General features: G+C 44.7%; 2 protein-coding genes across 8 annotated transcripts in view; one reads left to right on the forward strand and one right to left on the reverse strand.

Annotated features, from left to right (window-relative positions):
- The window catches only part of PLPP2 (phospholipid phosphatase 2), a 28491-nt gene extending 19169 nt beyond the window's left edge, over positions 1-9322 (forward strand). For 4 of the 5 annotated variants that reach the window (XM_066278517.1, XM_066278509.1, XM_066278535.1 and 1 more), the window contains one exon: positions 8976-9322. In XM_066278517.1, the coding sequence (XP_066134614.1) occupies positions 8976-9307 (332 nt within the window). In that variant the 3' untranslated portion in view covers positions 9308-9322. Of the gene's footprint in view, positions 1-5646; positions 5862-8975 lie in introns of those variants that run through there. The other variant, XM_066278551.1, reaches the window with a different exon arrangement.
- Positions 1767-23814, reverse strand: ZNF558 (zinc finger protein 558). 3 transcript variants are annotated; one of them, XM_066278554.1, is made up of 7 exons: positions 23704-23814; positions 16810-16921; positions 16250-16338; positions 15615-15741; positions 6360-6455; positions 5773-5855; positions 1767-5070 (listed from the first exon to the last, which is right to left on the reverse strand). In XM_066278554.1, exons 2-7 carry the CDS (start codon positions 16829-16831, stop codon positions 4288-4290), a joined length of 1200 nt encoding a protein of 399 aa, XP_066134651.1. In that variant the 5' UTR covers positions 16832-16921; positions 23704-23814; the 3' UTR covers positions 1767-4287. The 3 variants fall into 3 exon arrangements, with proteins under 3 accessions (XP_066134651.1, XP_066134653.1, XP_066134654.1); XM_066278556.1 differs by having other exon boundaries at positions 23671-23764; XM_066278557.1 differs by lacking the exon at positions 16810-16921 and having other exon boundaries at positions 23704-23740.
- Positions 23815-24674: the final 860 nt, after the last annotated feature.

The following is a 24674-nucleotide window of genomic DNA, read 5'->3' on the forward strand; positions in this document are numbered from 1 at the left end:
TATGTTTGGGGTTAGGGTTAAGAATAGGGTTATGGTTAGTTGTGCAGTTAGGTATAGGGTTTAGTTTTAGTGTTAGGTTTTAGGTTTAAGGTTTTTAGATTGGATTAGGTACAGGTTTAAAGATATGGTAGGGTTGCCTGACCAGGCGGTGGCAAAGTGGACACAGTGCCAGACTGGGTTGTGGAAGACCCACGTTTGAAACCTCAAGGTTGCTGGATTGAGCGCAGGCTCACCAGCTTGCACGTGGGGTCGCTGGCTTGAGTGTGGGATCACAGACATGACTCCATGGTCACTGGCTTGAGCCCAAAAGTCACTGGCTTGAAGCCCAATGTCACTGGCTTGAGCAAGGAGTCACTTGTTCTGCTGTAGCCCCCAATCAAGGCACATATGAGAAAGCAATCAATGAACACTTAAGGAGCTGCAACAAAGAACTGATCTCATCTCTCTCCCTTCTTGTTGGTCTGTCTCTATCTGTCCCTCTCTCTGACTTTGTCTCTGTAAAAAACAAACAAACAAAAAACTGGATATGGTAAGGTTAATCTTTAGATTAGGTTTAAATTTAGTATTTATAATTTTGGATTTAAGTATTAGGAAAAAGGGTTAGAGGGTTAATCTTTTGTGTTAGGATTGGAAGATTAGTGTTATATTTTAGAGGTGACATTGGTGTTAGTGATTATGTTCAGGTAGGGTTTAAAGTTATGGTTTAGGAATAGTGTTTAAAGTTTAGGGTAGAATGGTAAATGTTACATTAATGATTTAGGTGGTTATTGTTAAAGGTTTTGGGATAAGGTGAGGATTAACAAGTTAGGGTTAGAAGATTAGATTTATTGCGATTGGGTGAAGTTTAGCTTTAGAAAGTTAGGGATAGAATGTATTATGAGTTAGGTATAAGGGTAAGAGTTAGGGTTAAAGTTAGGTTTAGGGTTTGTGTTTATGTTTAGTTTTAATGTATACAGTGTTTGTGTGTTAGGTTTAGGCGTTAGGTTTACCAGTTAGATGTTGCATTCAGCTGGATATTAACACACCTCTTGAAACATAAACCCTCAAAATCACTTTAGGCCTGACCAAGCGGTGGCGCAGTGGATATAGAGCGTCGGACTTGGGATGCGGAAGACCCAGGTTCGAGACCCCAAAGTCGCCAGCTTGAGTGCGGGCTCATCTGGCTTAAGCAAGGCTCACCACCTTGGACCCAAGGTCGCTGGCTTGAGCAAGGGGTTACTCGGTCTGCTGAAGGCCCATGGTCAAGGCACATATGAGAAAGCAATCAATGAACAACTAAGGTGTCGCAATGAAAAACTGATGATTGATGCTTCTTATCTCTCTCTGTTCCTGTCTGTTTGTCCCTATCTATCCCTCTCTCTGACACTCACTGTCTCTGTTAAAAAAAAAAATCACTTTGGCTTTGTTCAGCCAGGTTACTGTTTCATTGATTGCTTTCTCATATGTGCCTTGACCATGGGGCTACATCAGACCAAGTAACCCCTTGCTCGAGCCAGCGACCTTGGGCTCAAGCTGGTGAGCCTTGCTCAAACCAGATGAGCCCATGCTCAAGCTGGCGACCTCAGGGTCTCGAACCTGGGTCCTCCACATTCCAGTCCGACGCTCTATCCACTGCGCCACCGCCTGGTCAGGCAGCCAGGTTACTTTTATTCATGTATGGAAAAGCCTAGGAATGAGCAATCCAGAGTTGATACAGACCATCAGAAGCTTCTGGTGAGCCCATATCATTGTGATTTTTTTTTCTTCTTTGCCATTATAATCAAAATACAGCTCTTCCGATTCTAGACCTGGAGCCTACTTTCAAGGGAAAAAAATAGTTAAGATGAGTACAGGTACGGCAAACAAGCCAGATGATGTTCCCCAGTGACTTTTACCTCCTTTGTAGTATGGCCTGCAGGGCAGGGCAGCACAAGTCTGGACTTGAGGAAAGCTTTACATATTGAGTATTTTTTTTTAATTTCTATTTATTCATTTTGGAGAGGAGAGGAAGAGACAGGGAGGAGAGGAGAGACAAGGAGGGGAGGAGCTGGAAGCATCAACTCCCATATGTGCCTTGACCAGGCAAGCCCCGGGTTTCGAACCGGCGACCTCAACATTTCCAGGTCAATACTTTATCCACTGCGCCACCACAGGTCAGGCTGAGTATTTTCAATACTGCATTTTTCTTTAAGTGAGTAAGTAGGGAAAGAATAGGCATTGGGGAAGAAGCTAAAAGCAACTGCCATACTAGAACATAAAGAGAGAATCAACATCATCAGTTCACTCACTTGACAAAAATGTCATTAAATTAGAAGTATATCGTACATATAGTGGAAGTTTCATTATGATAAACTAAATTACTCAGGAGATATCCCAAAATACCTTTTGTAATATATTGATATTTTTAGAGTAAATGATAATAAATGTGCTACATACTAGTATGGACCATAACTTCAGGTTTATTTTAGGTATAGACATAGACATAAATGTTTATACTAAAACAAAACAACTGAAAATTGATGAATGGGTCAACCCAAGGATTCGATACTGTTAAATGTAATAACGCGTGCATAGGTTTATATTTTCCGTTCCCAGTTTAAATTCTTTTGTGGCTACTCAGTGAAGAGGTGAGCTGACACACCCTCATATTGATTATATCCCTTGGGCCTCCCTGTAGTATAAGTTCTCACAAGTCGTCAAAAACAGGAATCATAAAAGGATCTTCCAAAATTAATACATTGACAGGTTTTGCATCCAGGGGGCATTTCATATTTTTCCTAATGTAAATCATTAAATGCACTCCTTCAATGTTTAAATTCATAGGTTTCTTTGCAGTGAATTCTCAGTTTCCTAAGAATGGGAAAAACAGAAGACTTTCCAGTACTGATGGCATGTGATAGGACTTTCTTTCCAAAACAAAGCCTCACATCTCCCCAAACTGAGAGAACATTAAGGTTTTCCCATTGTATTCAGGGTATCTCAGCATCTTGTGCCCAGTAATGTGAATGTTTGTGCTGTGGGGTTTTCACATTCCTTATATGAGTGTTTCTCTGCAGATTTCTCATGTGTGTTCTAAGTTTTCTGCATTCTGACATTTGTAAGGTTTTACCCTTAGTGTGAACTGTCATGACTCCATAGAGGTATCACCCAAGGCTTCCTAAGGCTACCACGTTCCTCAGGTTTCTCCCCAATACAGTCTTTAGCACATAGTGAGTTTGAGCTGAAAGCTTACTATAAAGATTGCACCCATGAGGTTTCTCTCCAGACTGCATTGACATGAGAGTTGCTGAATGATATACTTCATTTCAAATAGATTGAAAGGCTGAAGGCCTTTCTTCCTTGATTTCTTGGCAAGCTTCTCAAATGGTTCCCAATGATCTCTCTCATGGTACACTCCTTGTGTCATCTCCTTCCATACTGTGTCAGGATTGGAATATGTGTCTAATACATAATGGAAGCAACAATATGTCCTTCCAAGACTGGGTCATAAAAAACAACACGGCTTCAGCATGAGCTCTCAGATCAAATGCTTGGCTGTATCATAAAGATACTTAGGTTTGTGGAGAGTCCTACTTGGCGAGGCAATTCTGAAGGTTCCCTACCAACATCCAGCACTAACTTTCCAGGCACGTGATTGAGCCATTCTGGGAGAGACTTTTTTTTTTTTTAATTGAGAGGCAGGGAGGCAGAGAGACAGACTCCCGCATGTGCCCTGACCGGGATCCACCTGGCAAGCTCTCTACTGGGGCAATGCTCTGCCCATCTGGGGCCACGGCTTCATTACTTGGCAACCAAGCTATTTTAGCACCTGAGGCGAGGCCATGCAGCTGTTCTCAGCACTGGAACCAACTTTGCTCAAACCATTTGAGCCATGGCTGCAGGAGAGGATGGGGGGGAGAGAGGGAGAGAGAGAGGAGGAGAGGGTGGAGAAGCAGATGGATGCTTCTCCTGTGTGCCCTGACTAGTAATCGGACCCAGAACTTCCACACACCAGGCTGATGTTTTACCACTGAGCCAACCGGCCAGGGCCTGGAAACAGGCTCTTTAGCAGTAAAAATGCAGATTGTGGTTCTTGCTGACAGTCTTGACTACGCCCTCATAAGATCCTGAGCCTGAACTACAAAGTTAAGCCAGTTGTGAACTTCTGACCTACAGAAATCGTGAGGTAATTAATGTCTAATGTTTGAAAACACTATGTTTTGGAGGGCAATTTAATATGCAGCAACAGATAACTCATACACCCAGCATGAGTTACCACAAGTTGTTTGAGGGATAAGAAATCAATGAATGCATTCCCAGTTATTGCATTCAAATCCATCTATTATGTATTCTCTTATGCACAGAAAGGTAAGAGTTAGTAGTGAATGATTTTCCACAATGATTACATTCATAGGGTTTTTCTCCGGTGTGAGTTCTCACATGTTTCTTAACAGCTGAGAGATTATTAAAGGCTTTCCCACAGTTACTGCATTCATAGGGTTTCTCCCCCGTATGAATTCTCTTGTGCACAGTAAGAGAAAAGCTACTGCTGAAGGATTTGCCACACTGATGACACATGTAGGGTTTTTCCCCAGTATGAGTTCTCATATGCTGTGTCAGATACGAACTCTTCCTAAAGGTTTTCCCACAGTCATGGCATTCAAAAGGTTTCTCTCCTGTATGAATACTGTTGTGCCCAGTAAGGGAGGACCTTGTGCTGAAGGCTTTTCCACACTGATTACATTCATGATGGTTCTCTCTTGTATGAATTCTCTTGTGGCTTTTGAGGTTACAACTTGTACGAAAAACATGAAAACACTGGTTACACTCATAAGGTTTTTCTCCAGTGTGAATTCTTACATGCAGCCTGAGGGATGAGGGATCATTGAAGGCTTTCCCACAGTCATTACATTCATAGGGTTTCTCCCCATTATGTATTCTCTTATGAATAGTAAGGTAAGATCTACTGCTGAAGGATTTTCCACATTGATTACAGTCATAGGGTTTTTCTCCAGTATGAATTCTCTTGTGCTGAGTGAGGTTCGATTTTGTGCTGAAGACTTTAAAACACTGATTACATTCATTGAGTTTCACTTCAACATGATTTCTTTCCTGTTGATAAAGAGATGAATACCTATAGTTTATAATTTTTTTTTTTTCTTTTTCATTTTTCTGAAGCTGGAAACAGGGAGAGACAGTCAGACAGACTCCCGCATGCGCCCGACCGGGATCCACCCGGCACGCCCACCATGGGGCGACGCTCCTCCCACCAGGGGGCGATGCTCTGCCCATCCTGGGCGTCGCCATGTTGCGACCAGAGCCACTCTAGCGCCTGAGGCAGAGGCCACAGAGCCATCCCCAGCGCCCGGGCCATCTTTGCTCCAATGGAGCCTTGGCTGCGGGAGGGGAAGAGAGAGAGAGAAAGAAGAGAGAGGGGGAGGGGTGGTGAAACAGATGGTCACTTCTGTGTGCCCTGACCAGGAACGAACCTGGGACATCCACACACCAGGCTGATGCTCCACAGCTGAGCCAACCAGGCAGGGCCTCACAGAGTATTTTTTGAGAAATTTAAGACCACTTTATGATTCAACAGATAATATCACATTTAAGGAAATATTTACTTGTGGAAACTCAGTGAAAACAAGTTTGGGTCTAACTTATAATTTTCTCCAAATTGTTTTTCCACAGCATCTCTCCAGAGACACCATTTTCTCCTGTGTAAATGATACTTTAATGACTTCTTTTTATTCTGTGGCTTTTCTAACTTATACAATTCTACTGAGAAAAATCAAGAATCACCCATGTTAGTCTTACCACTTTTACACCAGTAGAGCGTTTTTTTCTAAAAACATGCTTCTTAGGAGTTAACCAATTGGCTTTAAGTATAGTCTCCAAATCTGAAACAGATTGAAAAGAAATTTAAGTTGATGGAGAAAATAGTAAAGTACACCCATGAGTAAAGCCAGACTCAGAGGGATCAGGGTTTTTGAGGAGGTCTGCAGTGACAGAGATATGAGTATGCAAATTGTACGTTTTAAAAGAGGAGTCTAGAAGGATTCAGATTTAACAGCAATTTATAAAAGAAGCAATTATCAGGGATGCAAAGTACTGTAGAAAGAAATTGTCCAAAAAGCACATATAAGACAAAAAAAGAAAGAAACGTGTTTTTTTTTTTTTTTTAAACCCAAGTCTAAAGTAAAGTGTAAAATGTTGAATAGAAAGTTAAAAGGAAAAAAAGAAGGTTCACGAGAATGCTCGTACCAGATGTTTGGCCATCTCCATTAGAACATAAAGACATTTTAAAAAGTGATCTGATTGATACTTCTTGATGTGATACTCCCATGTCCCGAGTCACTGGCCACAGCTATTCCTCACAAGGACTCGTCTCCACTGGTGCTCACCTGGGCACATGCCTGCGAGAATTCTTCCCCCCTCTGTCGTCACCTTGTCTTCTTGCTCCAACTGAGAGATTAGGCTGAGTTTATCAGCATGATACCCTAAATCATGGAGAAACGACATGTTGAAGGGGAATGCAGGTGACAAGCAATTCCATGAAACTGGAGCCAACAGTTCTAAAGATGGCCGAGAGTGACTTTTGGAGCAGTGGAATAATTATGCCTAAATTCTAATGGTGTATCTCTCAGTGAACGAAAATACAAGCATCCTCACTCAGTGTCCAGGTGACAGGACATAAACAGTTGACCTTTGGAAGAGGGGATTGACCTTTGGCTGTGTGGGTGCTGACTACCCACACAGCCAAAAATCTGCATTTAATTGGACTCCCCCAAAACTTTAGTTGATCTTTGGTATCCGTGGGAGATTGGTTCAAGGATCCCCTCTGGATACCAAAATTCACAGATGCTCAAGTCCTTTTTATAAAATGTCATAGAACAATGCATATAGCTATATTCACAAATTCCCAACCCATGGATGGAAAATTCTTATTTAAAATTATATGTATTGGGGTAACATTGGTTAATAAAATTATATAGGTTTCAGGTGTATAATTCTATAATACATCATCTGTTTTTGTATTGTGTGTTCACCACCCCAAGTCAAGTCTCCTTCCATCACAATTCTCCCTTTACCCTTCTACCTCCACCATCCCCCTTTCCCTCTGGTAATCACCATATTGTTGTCTGTGTCTATGAGTTTTTTTGGGTTTTTTTTTTTTTTTTTTTTTAACAGAGACAGAGCGAGAGTCAGAGAGAGGGATAGACAGGGACAGACAGGAACGGAGAGAGATGAGAAGCATCAATCATCAGTTTTTCATTGCGACACCTTAGTTCACTGTTTGCTTTCCCATACATGCCCTGACTGGGGCTACAGCAGACCAAGTAACCCCTTGCTCAAGCCAGCGACCTTGGTTGCAAGCTGGTGAGCCTCGCTCAAACCAGATGAGCCCACGCTCAAGCTGGCGACCTTGGGGGTCTCGAACCTGGGTCCTCTGCATCCCAGTCCGACACTCTATCCACTGTGCCACCAGCCTGGTCAGGTGAATTTCTTTTTTTCTATGTTTAATCCTTTCACATTTTTCACCCAGCCCCAAACCCCATTCCCTCTGACAGCTGTCATTCTGTTCTCTCTATAAGTCTATTTCTAGATTTAATTTTCTTCTTTTCCAAGTGAGAGGAGGGGAGATAGTGAGACAGACTCCCACATGTGACCTGACCAGGATCCACCCAGCAACTGCCGTCTGGGGCCATGCTCGCAACTGAGCTATTTTTAGCACCTGGGGCCGATGGTGTTGAAGAGAGAGAGAGAAGGGGTAGGTGTAGGGATGGAGAAGCAGATGGTTGCTTATCCTGAGTGCCCTGACCAAGAATCAAACCCTGGATATCCACATGCTGAGCCCAATGCTCTGCTACTGAACGAACTGGCTAGGGCCTCTATTTCTATTTTGTTTGTTATTTATGTTGTTCATTAGATTCCACATATAAATGAAATCATATGGTACTTGTCTTTCTCTAATTGGCTTATTTCACTTAGCATAATGTTCTCTGAGTCCATCCATGCTGCCACAAAAGGTAAGTAGGTAAGTTTCCCTTTTTATGGCTGTGTAGTATTCCACTGTGTGTAAATGTGTCACTTTTTTTTTGTATTTTTCTAAAGTAAGAAGCTGGGTGGGGGTGAGGCAGACAGACTCCCGCATGCACCTGACCAGGATCCACCCGGCATGCCCACCAGGGGGTGATGCTCGGCCCCTCTGGGGCATTGCTCCACTGCAATCAGAGCCATTCTAGCACCTGAGGCAGAGGCCATGGAGCCATCCTCAGTGCCTGGGCCAACTTTGCTCCAGTGGAGCCCTGGCTGCAGGAGGGGAAGAGACAGACAGAGAGAAAAAAGAGGGGGAAGGGTAAAGAAGCAGATGGGTGCTTCTCCTGTGTGCTCTGGCCGGGAATAGAACCTGGGACTTCCACATGCCGGGCTGATGCTCTACTGCTGAGCCAACCAGCCAGGGCCATACATATCACATCTTTTTTATCCACTTTTGTATTGATGGGCACTTGGGCTGCTTCCAAATCTTGGCTATTATAAATAATCCTGCAGTGAACGTAGGGGTGCATATATTCTTTCAAATTAGTGTTTTAGGCCTGACCTGTGGTGGCGCAGTGGATAAAGTGTTAACCTGGAACATTGAGGTCACCAGTTTGAAACCCTGGGCTTGCCTGGTCAAGGCACATATGGGAGTTGATGCTTCCTGCTCTTCCCCTCTTCTCTTTCTCTCTCTCCTCTCTAAAATGAATAAAGTCTTAAAAAAAAATTTAGTGTTTTTGGGTTTCTGTGGATATATTCCCAGAAGTGGAATTGCTGGGTCATGAGGTAGTTCCACTTTAAATATTTTGAGGTAACTCCATACTGCTTTCCACGGTGGCTGCACCAATCTTCATTCCCACCAACAGTGCATGAGGGTAACTTTCTCCACATCCTCGCCAACACTGGTTGATTTGTTGATGATAGTCAATGTGATAGGTGTGAAGTGATATCTCATTGAAGTTTTTTTTTTTTTTTTACAGAGATAGAGAGTGAGGCAGAGAGAGGGATAGATAGGGATAGACAGACAGGAACGGAGAGAGATGAGAAGCATCAATCATCAGTTTTCCACTGCGACACCTTAGTTGTTCATCGATTGCTTTCTCATATGTGCCTTGACCGCGGGTCTTCAGCAGACCGAGTAACCCCTTGCTGGAGCCAGCGACCTTGGGTCCAAGCTGATGAGCTTCTGCTCAAACCAGATGAGCCCGCGCTCAAGCTGGCGACCTCGGGGTCTCGAACCTGGGTCCTCTGCATCCCAGTCCAACGCTCTATCTACTGCACCACTGCCTGGTCAGGCTCATTGAAGTTTTAATTTGCATTTCTTTTACGGCGAGACTGAACATCTTTTCATATGTCTATTTGCCATCTGTATGTCTCCTTTGGAGATACATCTATTTAGGTCTTTTGCCCATTTCTTAATTGGATTGTGTTTTTTGGTATTAAGTTTTGTAAGTTCCTTGTAAATTTTGGATATTAAACCCTTATCATGTATACCAGAAATACAGTCTCCCATTGAGTGGGTTATCTTTTCATTTTGTTGGTTTCCTTTGCTTTGCAAAACCTTTTTAGTTTGATGTAATCTCATATGTTTATTTTTTTCTCCTGTTTCTCTTGCCTGAGAGGCTATATTAGAAAAAATATTGCTATGAGAAATGTCAGATTTTACTGCCTACGTTTTCTTCTAAAATTTTTATGGTTTCAGGTCAAATAGTTAAGTCTTTAATCCATTTTGAGTTTATTCTTTTTTTAAAAAAGTGTTTATTTTATTGATGTTAGAGAGAAACAGGGAGAGAGATAGGAACATCTGTCTGTTCCTCTATGTGTCCTGACTGGGGATTGAACCAGCAACCTCTGTGCTTTGGGGTGATAACCCACTGAGCTATCCAACCAGGCCCATTATTCTTGTGTATAGTTTAAGAAGGTAGTCTAGTTTCATTTTTTGGCATGTTTCTGTCCAATTATTTGAAAATACTGTTTTTGATCTGTGGTTGGCTAATGAAGCCCAGGATACAAAGGGCCAACTGTATGTTTACTGAAAAAAGAAATACATGTATGAAAAAAATCCACGTGTAAGTGCAAACCATGCAGTTCAAACCTATGTTATTTAGGGGTCAACTATAGTCCCAAAGCCCAGGCTAAAGTTTAAATATATACTTCAGAAGCTCTAAGGCTTTGAATCATGGGGATATAAAATGAGGGTAAGAAACATATTCAGTTCATAGGGATGGCATCAGTCAGAAAGCTCTGTGAGGATGGAGAACACGTCTGTCTCATTCCTCACTATTCTCCAAAACCGAGCAAAGATTTAGGAACAGAGAAATGCTTAAGAAAGACTTGAGAGAAGTAAGGACATTGAAAATGAGAAATACTAAACTTCAAAATCCCATCCCTCTACAAAAACAGTGATATACTGGTGAAAACTGTCAGAATCGACATTTTTTTAGAACTCTAGAAACTTATGAAAAGATTACAGCAACCAGGAAAATGCTTAGTGAAGGAAAATAAAAAACAGTTGACATTTTCACACCAATCCTTGACTCATCCTCTATTCCCTGCTTTGGCCATGATCTTGAAGACAGCAACCCACATTCCTAGTACTGGAGGGAGAAGAAGGGACCAATATCTCAAGGAACTGTGATTATTTGTTTTGACCTTTCTGAGGGTTTGGCTCAAAGGGCTTGCCTTCATTTATCTAATCTCCAGGGCTGAGCTGGCTACCCCAATGGGTGTGTGCTAAACACATTTAAAGGCAAATATATTAGCCACTACCACCTGAAGCAAGGGAAAACAGTAGAAGAAAACAAGACTAACCAAAAATTTGGTAGGAAAAGTAATTAAAACACATAGTACTGGCATTAAGAACAGACACATAAAACAATGGAACAGAATAGAGATCCCAAAAATCAAAACCACACCTGTATGGTCAATTAATATATGACAAAGAAGCCTGACTGGTGATTTGTTCAGTGGATACAGCATTGACCTGCGAAATCCCGAGGTCACTGGCTTGAGCATAGGCTCACCAGCTTGAATGTGGGCTTACCGGCTTGAGCCCAAAGGGCACTGGGTTGAGCCCCCTGTTCAAGGCGCACATGAGAAGCAATCAATGGACAACTAAAGTGACTCAACTAAGAAATGATGCTTCTCATATCTCTCCCTTCCCGTCTCTCTCTCTTCCTCTCTCCCTCTTTTTCTCTCTCAAAACAAACGATAAAAAGAAAAAACAAAACTAAGAAAAGTACTGATCTGACAAAGGAGGCAAGAACATACAACAGGATAAAGACAGTCTATTCAATAAACAGTGTTGGGAAAACTGGACAGATACTTGTAAAAAAATGAAACTAGATCACCGTCTTACACCACGTGTAAGAATAAACTCAAAATGGATTAAAGACTGCCCTGGCCAGTTGGCTCAGAGATACAGCATTGGCTCAGTGTGTGGAAGTCCTGGGTTCGATTCCCAGTCAGGGCACAGGAAAAGTGACCATCTTCTTTTCCATCCCTCTCCCTCCCTCCCCTCCCCCCCGCAGCCAAGGCTCGATTGGTTCAAGCGAGTTGGCCTTGGGTGCTGAGGATGGCTCCATGGCCCTTGCCTCAGTTGCTAAAAAAATGGCTGCACTGCTGAGCAATGGAGCAATGGCCCCAGATGCGCAGAGCATCAGTCCCTAGTGGGCTTGCCAGGTGGATCCTAGTCAGGGCGCATGCGGGAGGCTGTCTCTGCCTCCTCTCACTAAAATAAAAAAAATGGATTAAAGACTTAAATGTAAGACTCGAAACCATAACAATTTTAGAAAAAAACAGTAAAATCAGACATTTCCTATAGCAGAATTTTTTTTTCTAATCTCTCTCCTCAGGCAAGGGAAACAAACAAACGGGGCCACATCAAACTAAAGAGGTTTTTTTGCATAGCAAAGGAAACAATGTACAAAATAAAAAGATAACTCAGTGAGGACATACAGATGGCCAATAGACATATGAAAAGATGCTCAGGTCACTCATCATCAGAGAAATGCAAATTAAAACCACAATGAGAGGCCCTGGCCGGTTGGCTCAGTGGTAGAGCGTCGGCCTGGCATGCGGGGGACCCGGGTTCAATTCCTGGCCAGGGCACATAGGAGAAGCGCCCCTTTGCTTCTCCACCCCCTCCTCCTTCCTCTCTGTCTCTCTCTTCCCCTCCCGCAGCCAAGGCTCCATTGGAGCAAAGATGGCCCGGGCGCTGGGGACGGCTCCTTGGCCTCTGCCCCAGGCGCTAGAGTGGCTCTGGTCGCGGCAGAGCGACACCCCAGAGGGGCAGAGCATTGCCCCTGGTGGGCGTGCCGGGTGGATCCCGGTCGGGTGCATGCGGGAGTCTGTCTGACTGTCTCTCCCCATTTCCAGCTTCGGAAAAATACAAAAAAAACCCCAAAAAACCCACAATGAGATATCACCTTACACTTGTCAGACTGGCTATCGTCAATAAATCAATCAGGCCCAGGCCAGTTGGCTCAGTGGTAGAGCGTTGGCCTGGCGTGCGGAATTCCTGGGTTCGAATCCTGGCTAGGGCACACAGGAGAGGCGCCCATCTGCTTCTCCACCCCTCCCCCTCTCCTTCCTCTCTGTCTCTCTCTTCCCCTCCCGCAGCCAAGGCTCCATTGGAGCAAAAGATGGCCCGGGCGCTGGGGATGGCTCTGTGGCCTCTGCCCCAGGCGCTAGAATGGCTCTGGTTGCAACAGAGCGACTCCCCGAATGGGCAGAACATCGCCCCCTGGTTGGCGTGCCGGGTGGATCCCGGTCGGGCACATGCGGGAGTCTGTCTGACTGCCTCCCTATTTCCAGCTTTAGAAAAAATCAATCAATCAATCAACAAGTGTTGGTGAGGATGTGGAGAAAAGGAAACCCTTGGGCACTTGGTGGGACTGCAAACTGGTGTACCCCCTGTGGAAAACAGTATGGAGATTTCTCAAAAACCTAAAAACATATACCATATGACCTAGCAATTCCACTTCTGGATATTTATCCAAAGAAAAGAAAACACCAAATTGAAAAGATACCTGCACTCCTATGCTCACTGCAGCATTATTTACAATAGACAAGACATGGAAGCAATCTTACATGTCCATCAGTAGCTGAATGGATAACAAAAAGGAGGTGCATATGTGTAATGGAATACTATGTAGCAATAAAAAATAAGGAAATCTTGCCATTTGTGACAACATGGATGGATCTAGAGAGTATTATGTTAAATGAAGTTAGGCAAAGAAAGAAAAATAATGTATAGCTACACTTAAATATAGAATATAAAAATCAAAACAAAAGCCCTGGCCGGTTGGCTCAGCGGTCGGCCTAGCGTGCGGAGGACCCGGGTTTGATTCCCGGCCAGGGCACACAGGAGAAGCGCCCATTTGCTTCTCCACCCCTCCGCCGCGCTTTCCTCTCTGTCTCTCTCTTCCCCTCCCGCAGCCAAGGCTCCATTGGAGCAGAGATGGCCCGGGCGCTGGGGATGGCTCTGTGGCCTCTGCCTCAGGCGCTAGAGTGGCTCTGGTCGCAATATGGCGATGCCCAGGATGGGCAGAGCATCGCCCCCTGGTGGGCAGAGCGTCGCCCCTGGTGGGCGTGCCGGGTGGATCCCGGTCGGGCGCATGCGGGAGTCTGTCTGACTGTCTCTCCCCGTTTCCAGCTTCAGAAAAATGAAAAAATGAAAAAAAAAAAAATCAAAACAAAAATAGACTCATAGAAACAGAGACCAAAGGGATGGTTACCAAAAGAGAGGCGATGAGGGGACGGGTGAAAAAGGGGAATACACCCTGATCAGGAGGTGGCGCAGTGGATAGAGACTTGGACTGGGATGTGGAGGACCCAGGTTCAAAACCCCAAGGTCACTGGCTTGAATGCAGGCTCATCCTGCTTGAGTGCAGTATCATAGATATGACCCCATGGTCACTGGCTTGAGCAAGGGGCACTTGCTCTGCTGTAGCCCCCCTCCGCAGTCAAGGCACATATGAAAAAGCAACCAATGAACAATTAAGATGCTGCAATGAAGAACTGATGATTCTCATCTCCCTCCCTTTCTGTCTGTCCCTATTTGTCCCTATCTGTCCCTCTCACTGTCTCTGTCACCAAAAAAAGGGGAGTGGGGGAATATAGCCAATAATATTGTGACAGATTTCCATGATGACAGATGATACTAGAATTAGTGGGTGATCACATTGCAGAAATGTCAAATCATATTGTACACCTGAAACTAATATAACCAATATAATATTGTATATCAACTACAGTATACTTAAATTAAAAAAAGAAAATGGAAGCCCTGGCCGGTTGGCTCAGCGGTAGAGCGTCGGCCTAGCGTGCGGAGGACCCGGGTTCGATTCCCGGCCAGGGCACACAGGAGAAGCGCCCATTTGCTTCTCCACCCCTCCGCCGCGCTTTCCTCTCTGTCTCTCTCTTCCCCTCCCGCAGCCAAGGCTCCATTGGAGCAAAGATGGCCTGGGCGCTGGGGATGGCTCCTTGGCCTCTGCCCCAGGCGCTAGAGTGGCTCTGGTCGCAACATGGCGACGCCCAGGATGGGCAGAGCATCGCCCCCTGGTGGGCATAGCTTCGCCCATGGTGGGCGTGTCGGGTGGATCCCGGTCGGGCGCATGCGGGAGTCTGTCTGACTGTCTCTCCCTGTTTCCAGCTTCAGAAAAATGCAAAAAAAAAAAAAAAAGAAAATGGAAAGACATCACAGAATGGGAGAAATTATTTGCAAATCACATTCTGAATAAGGGTATAGTATTCAGAATATATAATGAATTTTTACAACCCAAGAGCAAAAAGATAAACAACTGAATTAACTAATGGGCAAAGGACTGGAATAGACATTTCTCCAAAGAAGATACACAAATAGTTAACAAGTACACGGAAAAATGCTCAAAGTTATTAGTCATGACAAAAATGCAAATCCAAACAAGACACTACTTTGTACCCAAATGAATGGCTATAATCAAAAAACAAATGTTGGGGAAGGTGTGGAGAAATCTGAACCCTCATACATTGGTGCAGATACCGGTAAAAAACAGTTTAGACATTTCTTAAAAAGTTAAATATAGTAATATATGACCCAGCATTCCATTCCTAGCCATAGATACAAGGGAATTGAAAACACAAGTTTAAATAAAACTTGTATACAAAATTGCACAGCAGCATTATTTATAACAGCCTGTATGTGGAAACAACCCAAATGTTTACCAACAATTGAATGGGAAAACAAAAAGTGGTATATCCATAAAACTAATTATGCAGTCATGAAAAGGAATAAAGAACCCTTGATACATTATACTGCCTAAAAGAAGCCAGACTCAAAAGATCACAGATTTTATGACCCAATAATATGAAATGTTCTAAATAGGCAAATTCATAGACAGAAAGCAAATTAATGGTGGCCAGCAGTTGGGAGTGGGAAATGCAACAGGTATTGACCACTTAACGGGTTTTCTGAAGTTAGATAGTGTTGATGGTTGCACAAAGCCTAAATACATCAAAGCCACTGAATTGTGGTTAAGATAGGAAATTTTATGTTATATGAATGTTACCTCAATTAAAAAAAAGAAAGACTTGTTACCTGAGCCATTAAACAAATGCAGGAATGATGTCGGGCTTACCAAGCGATGCCAGGTTCCTGCAGTTCTCCAGCATCACATCTTTGTACAGTGTTTTTTGAGAAGGGTCTAGCAATGCCCACTCTTCCTGGGTAAACTCTACGGCCACATCCTCAAAGGTTACCATGTCCTGAAACCATCAGAAACACTATGGCTTAGCCAAGGACTACCCCCACTGAGGCTATATAGAAAGAGGGCCAAGGATGACAAGAGTAGGGACAGGGAATCCAAAGCAGAAGGTGTACTTTGTACATCAAAGTTCTCAGCTCTGCTCTCATTTGCTTCTGGGCTCAGCACTCAATCTCAAAGGCTGAGCATAGGCCTGGGACACTGGAAATCAGGGAATACTTGGCAAATGTATGAATGAGTTCCCAATAGGAAACGGCCATCTCTTTCCTTAGTGTCCCCTTTAGAACTGTCAACAATATGGTGTACTGTGACCCTGCACAAAACTGCAATGTAAATACTGGCCTCTACTGACCTTGTTTGGGCAGCTCCTCCACCCTCCATCAGATGCCCAGGGATCCTGGGATGCCTGAAGACCTGGTTTGCCTGTGAGGCTCCAGGTCACTGAGAGATAACCAGTCCAATTTTTGGCCAAAAAAATAATGATTTGGAAAAAGGAACATCTGACTCACCAGTAACCAGCTTGTCATGAAGCCACTAACAAACCCTTCCTCCTCTGTGCATCCTTTTTGAAGGGATGCTGGGTACAGGGGAGACTGACCTGGAAGAAGAAGAAATGAGTCATAAATGAGTCACAAGAATCCAGGTGTACTCTATACACTAGAACTCACAACTTCTACCTGTGAATGCACACATCCCTCTCAGGAAACCAGAGCAGAGCCCTGTCCCACCATGGCCAGAAAACAGGGCTCAAGAGTCACACTGCACTTGAGGAAGAGATTATCCCCATTTCACAGACGGGGAAAAATCCAAGGGACATCACTTATTTTAGCAAGTTAGTAAAAAGAATTAGAGGTACAATTCAAAAGCTCCCGTACATTTACTATACAGGTGACGTCTCCAGACACTCAAACCTCTAAAGTCCCAAATACCCCAAACCAAATTAGGTACCAGTGACCTACCTCTGGGCTCCACCCCCACCTCACCTGCTTAGCCCCTCCCCATACCCACTCTGTGGGACAGGAGCCTTTAACACCTGGACTCTGAGTGCGGCCGGGACCCTACAACTTACCACAAATAGGGAACAGAACCATGACCACGATCCTCTGATTCAGACAGTAAATTTTCCTGAGCAGGGCAGTGGGAGCACCAGAGTGCTCCTCCTCTTACTCCCCCGATGCACTCTGGAATACATGAGAAAACAGGAAGAATTCACAGCCCCGCTCCCTCTCCAGGTTACTCAGCACAAATCTCTCTTAGCTTATCCATCATGTCTGCCTTCAAAATGTAGTGTCCATTATTGGGCCCTTATTTTGCCTAGCAGGTGATGAACCCAGGGCTGCGTGATGGCAAAACCTGTCTTCTGTCCACCATGATCAATACATTACTGCTCCACCTCATTTTAAATCCTCAGCTTCACTTAGTCTCAGGGCACATTCTTCCTATCCACATGGTTGTCACAATCACATTCCCAACATCAATCCCTCTTCACTTGAGACTCTGGCACCTGACTTCCATTATTCTTTCTATCTCCAGTTCCACCTCACTCAGATGATGTCAGACCTCACTGTGTGATGAGTCTGCTTCACATCCCCTTGGACACACATTTCCATGGGTACTACCCCAGGCTTGGTCACCCCCTGACACTGTTCCACTAACTAGAATAATAGTTCAGCAATTGCCCTCTCTCTGACCACCTCCCAGTTTCTACTTTGTTTACTCAGTTTTTTATATCACTACATGTGTTCTACCACACAAAGAACTCAGTCTACCTACTATCCTACTTTCTTGCTACCCATCAATCACCTTCTCATTTCATGCTTACCCAGCTTGGATTACAATGTCCCTCATTCCCACAAATTTCCTTACCCCACCTACACACCTGCCGCTCTGTGGTAGCACCTGGGCAGACTAGCCTGCAGGAAAGCTAAAATGAAACTCAGTTTCCACTTCACAGAGGCATCTACTTAAACTACAGCTATCTCAAATGAACACATCTGGCAGCCTCAGGACTAGACAGAGGCCAGGCCACTGCCCCCACGGATGCTCTTTTATTTTAGCAATCTTGTTTGATTTCAGTGACTGACCATTTGGACTAGTTTTTTTTCCTCCTCTTTCTGCACTTCAAATTCCTGTTCATGTGTTTTCAATTCACCAATGAAGAGTGAAGCCATGAAACCTCAGGCTCCCCACCCTATACTAAATAAAAGCAGAACCCCAGACCCATTTACTCTCTCTCTACCTGTGACCTCCCTGTGTAGCCCAAGGTGTGCTTTCCAGGTCCTGTAAGCACTAAACCGGTATCTTTCCAGTTTCCTAATGGTTACTGGTGAAGGTCATCTTCCAATTATAATAAGAACCACAAGGGCTGGTCTACTATATCAGTTACTGACAGGCTGAGATCAGCACAAAACAGCGAGAGTATTCACTATGTTCTTATTTATAACATTAAAAGATTGGAGACAACACAAATGACCATCAATAGGGAATTAGTTCAATAAACTATGGGATATGGGATACCGACATCATGAAGAAACATGCAGCCGAAAAAGATGATTTCTAGGCATTGATAAATTCTTATCTCCAATAAATTTAAGTGAAAAAAAAATCAAGTTACCAAGCAGCATATATAGAATGTTTCATTTTTATAAGAAGGGAACACCTCCTTTCCCTGAAGTTACAGAATAGATTGTAATTCCATAAAATTAGCTTCCTGAGGTCTCTATGTGTGTCCTCCCTGCACCTAAAAGATGAAAGCAATAAGAGGTGTGACTGTGTGCTGGGGAGGGAATAGTAGACACTAAGAGTGGGCCAGGGGGGAAAGGTTGTAAGGAGTCACTGGCTCCTGGGCCTGTAGGATACACACACATTACTGCCCCTGTCCCAAAGATTACCACATTTTACTCCTCAGAATCTGTAAATGTGCTACCTTACAAAGCAAAGGGTTTTGCAGATGTGATTAAAGCAAAGAGCTTGCGATAGGGAGATGATCCCGGATTATCCTGGTGGGCCCAATGTCATCACAAGGATCCTTATGAAAGGGACGCAGAAGGGTCAGGGTCGGCAGTCAATGTAATGATGAAAGCCGAGGTCAGAGAGTGAGAGAGAGCTTGGAAGAGGCTATGCTTCTAGCTCGTTAGACAGAAAGTGGAGTGGAGCGTTAAGCCAAAGAATGAATGAAGGCAGCCTCTACATCAGGGGTCCCCAAACTTTTTACACAGGGGGCCAGTTCACTGTCCCTCAGACCATTGGAGGGCTGGACTATAAAAAAAAACTATGAACAAATCCCTATGCACACTGCACATATCTTAAAGTAAAAAAACAAAATGGGAACAAATACAATATTTAAAATAAAGAACAAGTAAATTTAAATCAACAAATTGACCAGTATTTCAATAGGAACTATGGGCCTGCTTTTGGCTAATGAGATGGTCAATGTCCGGTTCCATATTTGTCACTGCTAGCCGTAACAAGTGATATGATGTGCTTCCGGAGCCGTGACGGGCGCGTCCTGAGTCACTGGAAGTAGTACTCTACTTGAGCGACACTGCGCTTTGCGGCGCCACCACATACAGTACTCCAGGAGCACAGGATGTGGATGCATCCTGTGCTCCTCTCACTGACCACCAATGAAAGAGGTGCCCCTTCCAGAAGTGCAGCGAGGGCCGGATAAATGGCCTCAGGGGGCTGCATGCGGTCCGCAGGCTGTAGTTTGGGGACCCCTGCTCTACATGAAGGGCAAGGCAAGGGAATGGATTTTTTCCTAGAAACTCCAGAAGGGATACAGCCCTGCCAACCCATTTAGGATTTCTGAACTCCAGAACTGAAGGAAAATAAGCATGCACTGCTTTAAGCCACAAAGTTTACGATAATTTGTTACAGCAGCTATAGGAAACATACAGCCTCTCACATCAAACCCTCCCTGAGCCTTGGTGCGAGTCCAGCAGAACCACACAATTGTGGCAGGATGTCTCCACCTGCTGCAGGTGGAGGATGGCTCCTTTCTCTCCACCAGGGACCTAATTTGCAACGAGGAATAGTCATAGTCACTGAGCTGAGGGGACAGAGTAGAGCTGGGATCCAGTCAGCTCACAGAGCCCCAAAAGGAAAGGCAACTGACAAAGGTGCCCGGGACACTTTTAGACCCTGAGTACTCCTGCAAGGTCTTTTGGTGGCTGAAGTCTCACATGAGGACAAAAAGGGGCTCTGTTCAGTTTACAGGTTCAGAGACTCCTGTCTATACTTGAGTATGTTGGTGCTCAGAGGGTCACAGAAAAAGGGCCACTGTGTGCTAGTGTTGCCCACCATAACTGTCAGTGATGATGGAAATATTCTGTAATTCTGCTGTCCAATATGGCAGCCACTAGTCACAGGTGGCTACCGAGGACTTGAAATATACCACTGGAACTGAGAAAATGAATTTGCCTGACCTGTGTGGCGCAGTGGATAAAGCGTTGACCTGGAAATGCTGAGGTCGCTGGTTCGAAACCCTGGGCTTGCCTGGTCAAGGCACATATGGGAGTTGATGCTTCCAGCTCCTCCCCCCTTCTTTCTCTCTGTCTCTCCCTCTCCTCTCTAAAATGAATAAATAAAAAATAAAGAAAAAATTTATTAAAGAAAAAAAAGAAAATGAATTTGTATTTCTTGCTGATTTAACTGAAATGGCTACATGTAGCTAATGGCAACGATGGTGGACAGAGAAACCTGACACACTTGGCCCGACTTTCTTCAGGATGTGGATGAGGGGGCCTATGAGTGGCAAAGTAGGGTGAAAACTTGGACCTGGATGAGGGTGATACCTGCAGGTTTGCATGTACAGGAGCTAGGAGTAAGTGTTCTGGTGTCATCTAACAAATGCATGCATGAATGGAAGCATTACATTCGTATTTCTAAACTCTAAGGTCTCTTTTTTTTCTACTTCTTTCTTCCTCCACAGCCATTTTGCAGGCCTAGGGAACAACCATCTTCATCCTAAACTTCTTCCTAACACTTCCTATCTTCCCTCTTAAATCTTAATCCTTGTTTTAAAAAAGATCTTATTTATTCATTTTAGAGAGGAAGGGGGGGAGAGAGAGAAAGAGAAAGAGAGAGAGAGAAGGGGGGAGGAGCAAGAAGCATCAACTCCCATATGTGCCTCGACCAGGCAAGCCCAGGGTTTCGAACCTGAGACCTCAGCATCCCAGGTCGACGCTTTATCCACTGCGCCACCACAGGTCAGGCCTAATTCTTAATCCTAAAGTTCATTTTAACCCATGTGCAAAAACCAAATGTGAATCCTACAACCTCTTCAGTATCTTCCAAAGTAACAGAGTCCAAAGTAATGCCTGAGCTGGTCATGCCTGCCTAACTGTCCAGCCTGGATCACCTCCTTCCTACGTTGTTGTCTTGGCTTCAGCCATCCTCCTTCCCCATTCACGGAGCACACCAGGCTCTCCTGCTTTTAGGGTTCTCATGTGTTCTCTCTGCCTGAAATGCTCTATTAAATATATTCTCACACCTCCTATCCTGTTTAGTTCTCTGAGTAGCTAAACCCAGTCCCAATTTGAGCCACTGTTTTCAAGATGGCTTCTCTGTTCCCTCAGGCTCAGTCCTCTGTGCCAAGCTCCCACATCAATTATGTAATTAATTGTTTAGCATATAAACTCCATGGAGGCAAGATAAGGTCTGTTTGGTTCTCCAGGGTCCCTCTGCATCTGGCCCAAGGCCTGGCTCATGGAGATGATGAACCATCCTGGTTTGCCTATGACTGTCCTGGTTTGAGCACTACATGTCCTATAACCTGTTTAATCCCTTAGTGCCGAATAAATGAGGTCACCCTAAATTGTACTCTCAAAGACTGTCTATTGCATGACAAACAAATATTTTCCTCAAGAATGTTACAGGAGCCCTGGGTGGGTGGCTCATGGATCAAGTGTCATCCCGCCTCACCGACGTGGCAGGTTTGATCCCTGGTCAGGGAACATATGAGAAGCAATCAATGAGTACATAACTAAAGGGAACAACTTAAGTGGAACAATGAGTTGATGCTTTTCTCTCTCAAATCAATGGAAAAAAACCCCAAGAAGAATGTTACAGGAAAGCTAATGAAAAAGGCATGCACACAGATAGACAGAGATAGACACACACACAGTAAAGCCCAACAGCTGAATATAAAATAATTCTTCTCTGTAATATGAATCACCAAACTTATTTCAGAAAAATTTTAAGAAGCAAAGTTAATTTATTTTTTTAATGTTTATTTTATTGATTTTAGAGAGTAAGGGATAGAGAGAGAGACAGGAACATTGATCCGTTTCTCTATGTGCCCTGACCGGGACTGAACTGGCAACCTCCGTGCTCCAGGGCAACATTCCAACCAACCAAGCCATCCAACCAGGGCAGCAAAGTTAATTTCTATTAGAAGGAAGTTGTGGAGGACAGTCTTTGGAAACTGGTGCCCGACCCTTCAATCTATAAGTTGTTGCTTAATAGTCCTCCAGTGATTTAAAATCTCATTAAGAAATAACGTGATCTACTTGCTCAAAATACAGCTGGTTGCTGGTCAACTTAAATTTGTTACTAATATAAAGAAGTTGAAATCATTTTTTCTCCCTGATACCCCCATATTTTGAATCTTTGTGGAGGATTTATAGAAAAATCGGACAGGCCTTAGGAATGCTGCTGAGCAGTCCCTGCTAGTCTTTAGTTGTATGACTCACCATAGTTTATATACATATATAAATTATATATTTATACTTATATTTAAAATCCTAACATTTTTATAATTATGTTGTGAGCAAATACATATTTCTATACTGTTACACATTTTACTATTTACATGTTTGTTTAATGTATGCTTATTTGCATAAAACTATTGAATTATTCACACACACATAGTCACAAACACTTGACTATCTTTCCCTTGAATATAATCCATCAAACATAAACAATTTTGCTTAAGATTTCCTCACTCTTAGTGGCTCCTGTGTTTACAATCTGAGCTCAGGAAAGCCTGTTAGCAGTTTTTCTGTAGAGTGGAGACAGTTGGAACCTGTTGTCCCAAGTTCCACACAGCCCTCACCCGGCCACAGAGAAATCTTCAATCAGTGAGGAAAGGTGAACCTTGAGGCTCGTTTCAACTTACACTTGAGCTCTAGAGATGTTTTTCTTGTCTGAGTTGAAAAAAAAAAAGCACAAAGATGGCTTTAAAGGCCTTTTATAGGGCATAATACAGTTGTTGAGTGAAAAGTCATGCCCTTCACTTTTCTGTATTTACTGATTAACGTGTAATTGTTGGCTGGGATTGGATTTTCCTGATTCCCATCCAGCCATCTGCTCCCCAAGAGGGAGAACGCCGGTTCATGCTGTGTGCAATCGACTTGCTCAATTCATTTGGCTGGATAGAGTTTTTGGTGACTCCACATACTTTAAATATGGCTTGTCACTTGGGGGCCCTATAAGTGACTCAGCCGACTTTTAAACAATTTCCATAATTAATTCAGGGCCTCAGAGATTTTAAAGCCCTAGAACAGGGTTTCCCAACCTCAGCTCTACTGACTTTTGGGGCTGGGTAATTCTTGGTTGTGAAGGCTGTGCACTGAAGGTTGCTGAGCAGCATCCCTGGCCTCTACTCTACAAATGCCAACAGCAGCCCCTCTCGCCTCCGCCGCCGACACCGTTTGTAATAATAATCCATTCCAAACAATGCCTCCAGATAGGGCTAAAAGTCCCCTGGGTGGCCAAAATCACACCCGGTTAGGGTGATGGGGGGAAGCTCTGAAGAAGGGACAGCGGCGTCCAGAGCTGGGAGGAAACAACAGCTTCCGGCGACCTGAAGGACCAGCCCAGGGGAGGAAACTGGATCCTGGGAGAGACGGAGAGTCCCCGGCCCGTGACTGGGGATGCCCTCAGCATATGCCCCTCCCTGCACCGCCCCGGGCTACCCGCAGCTCACCGAGTCCTCCCCTCGCACAGCGGCCAAACCTACCACGTGAACGCCGTCCCACCCAGAGCAGGCAAGACACACACTGCGCAGCAAGCCACCCACGACCGCCTCCACCGCGCCTCCCCGTGCTTCTACTTCCGGTCTCGGGCTGGCGACTGCACACAGAAGTTTCCGGTCACGGGCTGGCCCCTGCGGAGAGCGAGAATACTGGGGTCTAGCGGCTAGGGCGAGCGGAGTCGGGGAGAGACTCATGGGCAGTTTGTGAGCGGAGACAATTTCTGGGGTCCGGGACTAGGCTCAGGGAGACACCAGACACAAGGCATGGCTGTGGGCAGGGGGGCTGGGCAGGGACCTGGCTGTGGGTAGCACCGGGCCCGGGGGGCGTGGCCACAGGTGGAGACCAGTTTTGGCGCGGGTCTGTGGAGGGGACCAGGATGTAGGAGGGACCCAGCGAAGAGGACGGGGTTTTCTTGGACCACCAGATCCGTGGCTAAGGCTGTGGAAGGGTACCAGCCTTGAGGGGCGAGGCTGGAGTAGAAGGGCGGGTCGGTGGGTGGGACCAGCTCTGAGGGTGAGGTTCGGTTGGAGTAGGCTAGGCGGGCCGAAGGGTGGGAATAAATCAGCTCTAGGGGCGGGGCCAGAGGTGGTGCTTTTCCTGGATCCCTAGACTGTACAGGTAACTGGAAGGATAACAAATAATTGATTTTTCATTCAAAATTTTCCATCAGGTTCACACAGCCTCACTGAAAGGCAGAAATCGCCGGCCGAACTGAAAACACAAGGCTAGTGTGTTCCAAAAGGAAATTTTATTTTAAAAATGCCTGGGTGCAGGCCCTGGCTGGTTGGCTCAGTGGTAGAAGGTACCCCGGATTATGGAAGTCCCTGGTTGAATTCTGGTCAGGGCACACAGGGGAAGCAATCATCTGCTTCTCCACCCTCTCTTCTCCTGTATCCATGCCTTCAATGAGCAAGTTGGTCCTTGGGGCTGAGGATGGCTCCATGGCCTAATCTCA

Source organism: Saccopteryx bilineata, chromosome 1, assembly GCF_036850765.1.
Source record: "Saccopteryx bilineata isolate mSacBil1 chromosome 1, mSacBil1_pri_phased_curated, whole genome shotgun sequence".
In the NCBI taxonomy this organism is placed as follows: Eukaryota; Metazoa; Chordata; class Mammalia; order Chiroptera; family Emballonuridae; genus Saccopteryx; species Saccopteryx bilineata.